This window comes from Branchiostoma floridae, chromosome 6, assembly GCF_000003815.2.
Source record: "Branchiostoma floridae strain S238N-H82 chromosome 6, Bfl_VNyyK, whole genome shotgun sequence".
NCBI classification, from domain to species: domain Eukaryota; kingdom Metazoa; phylum Chordata; class Leptocardii; order Amphioxiformes; family Branchiostomatidae; genus Branchiostoma; species Branchiostoma floridae.
This window is the reverse complement of record NC_049984.1, coordinates 23,716,141-23,721,975: the sequence shown is the minus strand read 5'-3', so window position 1 is coordinate 23,721,975 and position 5,835 is coordinate 23,716,141. Positions and strand designations below refer to the sequence as shown.

Genomic DNA, 5,835 nt, shown 5'->3' with positions numbered 1-5,835 from the left:
TGCTACCCAGGCAAGGAGGTTAGTGACTGGGCGAGTCATCCCTGGGGCTAAACCAATCAGACAAGCGAACTCTGCATATGAGTCACGATGGATCGTGACTAAGGAAGAATATTCAAGAGACTCTTACCCAAGATACCCTGGCGGATACGCTTACGTCATCTCCAATGACATCACGCGACTGATATACGAAGTGTCTTTGACTGTGCCATACTTGTTTCTCGAAGACGTGTACTTGGGTCTTTGTCTAGAGAAACTGGGGATCGACGTCATCCACGAGGAAGGCTTTACCGGTTGGAAGAAATCTCTCTCATGTAGAGATAGGAAATTATCTTCTCATTTGGTCAAATCTCCTTTCCACATGTTTCAGGCGTGGCAGCGCCTCATGACCAGTTGCAAGTTATTCTTGAAGTACAACTAGAGTTCCACGAAACACCTTCGCCAAATAATAAAAGCTTAGTATAGAAAGTGCCTGTATAGTAGGCCCATTATCTAACTTGACCTTCCTTTCCCAACGCCTACCTAAGGCAACAGCAAGTGAATTTTATGGATAACCCTCTGCAGACTGCAAAAGGGCGATAGGGCGAAGAAAACAAGATGGCTACATTTTCAAAATAGGCACCATAAAGTTGTGATGACTGCTGTAAATAGAATTAAAGGGACAAAACACGGTATCAGAGCCAACAAGGCATTAATTCCTGTATTTTTAAAAGACATGTACCGGTGTGGTAAAAGTGACACTAGTGTGGTAGACTGGCATCACCGACAAAGTTGGTAACCACACTCATAGTGTACATTTTGGTGTCAGTTTTACAACTATCCAATAAGTTTCATTTCTACAACTACAGTCACGGGTACCTCGCAAGTGTCACTTCTACAAGTACAACTATTAGGCTACAACACAATATATTTGCTCATTTTGGTACTTTATCGTCATGTTGACCATCCCTGCAGAAGAGAAAATTCTTGTTTTTTTTCTTCTGAAATCAGGCGTAAATTAATGCGCGCGCTGATGTCATCCATAAAATTTACTTGCTGTGGCCTAAATATCATGCAAAATCATCCGCAATCTAACTATAACTAACCTATCTGTTTTAAGATAGTATTTATTAATCATTAAAAATATTGTCATTAGTCAGTTTTAATGTAAAGCTGTAATTTGCCGAAGTCAATGATTTTAAGTTTAAAGGTATGCAATGCAGCCTGTGGCTGCTACATACTTTTCATCTGATCATAATGATCGAATAAACCATTCATTCATTCATTCATTCATTCATTCATTCATTCATTCATTCATTCATTCATTCATTCATTCATTCATTCATTCATTCATTCATTCATTCATTCATTCATTCATTCATTCATTCATTCATTCATTCATTCATTCATTCATTCATTCATTCAAAGAATGCATATATTCCCCAAGATCAAGAAAAGGCTGATTTTAACAAGTCATGCATGGAATTCCACCCTGTATGCATGCAAGAATTGTGACTTTTTACCCACTACTAGACGTGAACCGGGCCCGTGCGTGGAGCATGATGGGACATGGGGAGCGAGCACTATTTATTCTGGTGCAGTCCCGACGTATTCCGCCTGGGGCGCTACCCTCTTGCCGAGGGGTTATGGATGGATAGTATCTGTCAGTTATTCTAGGAGGCAAAGGACTGCATGCTACAATTCAGGTGCAAGTCAAGATCAAGTCCAGGCACAGCACAATTCAAGTTCAAAAGTAGTTCAGGATTGCTCAAGAGTCAAATTTTGGGGCTTATACTTTCCAGGAAAACCTGTAGTCTACGGTGAGAACATTTCCTTTTAGGCCACAGCAAGTAAATGTTATGGATGACATCCTATGCAGACTGCAAAAATAAAAGTGAGATAGGGCGAAATAAAACAAGATGGATTTTTAAAAAAATGGCTTAATTTTCGAAATAAACACCATAAACGTCGTAACAAGATTTGAAGTGAAAAAGCGTGACATCACAGCTAACAAGGCATTCATTCCTGTATTAAAGAAGTGAACTAGTGTAGTAAAAGTGACACTAGTGTGGTACGCTAGTATCACTTGCGAAGTTGACTACAACATTCATAGTTTCCATATTGGTGGCACTTTTACAACTATCCAACCAATTTCACTTCTGCAACTATAGTCATAACTACCTCCCTAGTGTTACTTCTACAAGTATAAATATTAAGCTTCAACACAACATGTTTGCCTATTTTGGTCTATCTGAACATCCCCGAAGAGGGAAAAAAATCTTCTTTATTTTTCGGAGATCAGGCAAAAATTAATGAGCGCGCTGATGCCATCCATAAAATTTACTGGCTTAGAAGTGAGTAAATGAATTCTCCAATGGCCAAACTCCCCTCGTAAATGAATCTTCTTATATCTTTATTAACACAACGAAGCACGGCAACTTTCGTTTTATTTATGTATAATAACTACTACTTATAGTACGTATAAACAGACATACATGAATGACTATAGATATGAGTAAGTCAACATGTTGGGTCTAGTCATAGACGACAACAAAATAAACAAACCGTATAAGAAAATGGTCACGAGCATAACTTGTGTATATTTCTTTTATTTTTCGTTTCGGCAAATAGCCTGGCCTTAACACGGTTTGGAAATATGACCATGCGTAGGGTATTACCAGCGTCTGCACCCTGGTAAAATAGAGATAGTTCTTTGGGATATCAAAACCTTTCGTCGGTCGAACTCACAAAATCCTAAGACCATGTTGATTTGATTATACGGATAACAACGTGCATCAATTTTCGTCCGTTTCCAAAAATAAAAATAAAAAAAGTTTTCCACCATGCTTTGAACCGTACAAAGCAGCTGTAAATGAGCAAATTCATGCCAAAAATTAAAAGAAAAATATATGGGGAAACATAAAATAATGTCAACGTCAATTCCAATATCCAAAAAACTGTGAAAACAAAAATGAAGAATCTATTGTTCGGTATTAAATACTCTGTGTTTGTCATTTGTTCAGCCTTCCAGACCACTTAGACTTCATAATGAATGCAACTTCTTTTGCCGAACTTTTTTTATTCGCAAGTTCGCACCCAGTTTTGGGATTCCCATAGAATGTCATCCATCTAATCAAATCAACATGGCCCAAAGCTAAGGGCACAAACCGCCGTACGTGTTATTTGTCCGTCCGTCCGTCCGTCCGTCCGTTTTTTTTTTTGTTTTTTTTTTTTTAGGTCACGTCCGCCACGTTTTTTTTATGAAAACGTTGAAAGGACTGGCAAAAACAGGGAAGGGAGTACGTCAACGCACGTCACACGCACGGTTGTGGTAATAAGTATGTGGTCTACATGCCGTGAGTGTTTGCGTGCATCGTTCGTTGCGCAACTGGTTGAGTTGTACGTGCTTACAACGTACGGAGGTGGTACTTAAAGCTAAAGCTAAAGCTAAAGTTGCCATGCATCACATTGTGATGCGTAGGCCCGGCACCCATCTCCGTTTTTAAGCCCTGGGGTCACACATACATAAGTCACTACAGCAGGGGGGGCAGTCCACCGGTAGTGAAGTGTGTTTAGCCTTCATACTCTTCCTCTGTGCTGAGAAAGTAGTATGTACCATTTTTAAGAGTCTTTGGTTAGTTTGGTATGACCCGGATACAACATCCAGTCTTCCTTGGTGGTCTCCCATCCAAGTACTGTGCACAGAAAATATGACTTAGTTAGACAGTCATTTCATAGTGGGCACAGACCAATTTTAATAACATCTCATTTTTTACCAAAAATATGATTTTTTTACCCAAAACTTTCATGATCCGCAATTTCCGTGTCGATCATATTTTGAATACGCGTGAGTTACGTCAACTGGCCAAATTTTGTTAAAAACAGATAGTTACATCAAAAGTTACGGGCATGTAACTGCTCGACTGGACAATCCGCAGGTGTCACAGGCCTTAAACTCCCTGAGTGTGGACTGCACGTTGCTTAACCTCGTACGGATCCCAAAAGATTTCCCACGTTTTGGCACGTACGACGGGTTGTGCCCTTAGCTTTAAAGGCAACAGATTGTAGCTAGTCATGTGTGACATTTCCACTGCTGGGTGTAGTGATCTCGATACACATGAACTGGCACAGAAGACCATTACTTGCTACAAATGTCGATATGTACAAGTCTCCAGCACATGAGCCAGCTGCTCCCAGAACAGATATGGATGTCTCACGGAACAGACTTGGACGGATTCCGAGAAAAAACCTGCTGACTTCACTTTGATTGTCAGTATGCGTCCACGGTCACAACAGACAATACCTGTTGCTAAACTGAAAGTAGAGTTTCGCCAAAAATTAGTTACTCAAGCAACTGGATATGGTTTTGGAAACGGTCAGACGTTTCAACTGGAATCCACCAGTTTTCGTCAGTGACACTGAAGTGATCTGGAAGAAACAGGTCTTTTATACTCTAACTATGATTGAAGACAACCTTAGATGTCCAAGAGGAAACGTTGTATTGTAAGAAAATTTTAGGCTGAACACAATTTGAAAACAAAAGGTAAGGCAAAGCCAAGCTGAAGACAATTTTGGAAGTCAATTGGAAACAAAGCTAAGGCCCAGATGATATAGTCAATTAGCTCCTGTTGTTTTGATTATAGGAGCTAAGTGTTTTGTTGTGTGTGTGTGTGGGGGGGGGGGGGGGGTAGTGCCATATAGTAGTAGAGTTTTGTGTTGCATGACACGTCAGACAACTCCCACAATGCTAAAATAGGTAAATATATAAAAGTTTGCTTTGTCATAAGAAAAAATGCCGTAACTCATAATTAGCCCCACTCGATTGTAGTACAATGCTTTAGGCTAGCTCTCATTGTTTTAGAAATAAGGATGTCAAATTTCATTCTATATTCATAATCTGCATATGTACTATGTTTGATACTTGCTTTAGTAATTAGGATGATAAGTTTGTTTCTTTTCTGCCATACATTGTACCGTGTACAATCGTTGCGCAATAAAGTTCTTCTATATATTGCTTCATTCTGTCATTGTGGACAATGGTACGAGTAAACTTCTAATTCATATCAGTCGTACAGTTAAAACATTAATTATTAAAACAATCCAATTTTAAACGTACCATTTTCGAAAAATTGTTACACATTTAAATGCATTTTTCACCCCCTAAAAGTCATGTATACTTTATTTCTATATTATCCTATTCATCTTTGGACTGAAGTGGTGCGTTGGATTGAAGCCGTCTTCCGTACTATTTGAAGTAATAACTACAGCTTATTAAAATCGTCGTCCATGCGTCCATGAGTGTCGATAGAGATTCGTTATGACTTGGGCGAATGCCAGTTTGCTTGTTACAACTTATTAACATGACACACCCTGCATACATGTATTAGATGGTACAATGTGCAATGCATTAGTATTCACATTCTTTACTCCATCTATGATACTTAGACCAAACTTAGACATAAAAGTCGTACGACATCAAAATCGTGCGATCTTTAAATCGCACGACATCAAAATCGTGCCATATCAACATCGTACGACATCAAAATCGTGTGACATCACAATCGCACGACATCAAATCGTAAGACATCAACATCGTGCGGCGTGTTACAACGAAAATACCTTACAAAAGAATATTGAGTATGGTTGAGAATACGTAACGTGTGTTTTTATCATAAGTGGAATTTCTATACAACGTTTAGACATATAGGACAACATCTTAAAAGATAGGTCGTAATTTCTATCACATTATGTCACACTGTTGAGAAGTTCCAGTACATCACACCACTAATCATCATTTTATTGCTTTCAATGAAGCATAAAATACACTATCTTCTCTCTTTGACATCGACAGATAGACAG

General features: G+C 38.9%; 1 protein-coding gene across 1 annotated transcript in view; it reads left to right on the top strand.

Moving 5' to 3' along the window:
- The window catches only part of LOC118418220 (beta-1,3-galactosyltransferase 1-like), a 1,089-nt gene extending 496 nt beyond the window's left edge, over positions 1 to 593 (top strand). The window contains 1 exon segment of the mRNA XM_035824062.1: positions 11 to 593. Within this exon segment, the coding sequence (XP_035679955.1) occupies positions 11 to 418 (408 nt within the window). The 3' untranslated portion in view covers positions 419 to 593.
- The last annotated feature ends 5,242 nt before the right edge of the window (positions 594 to 5,835 follow it).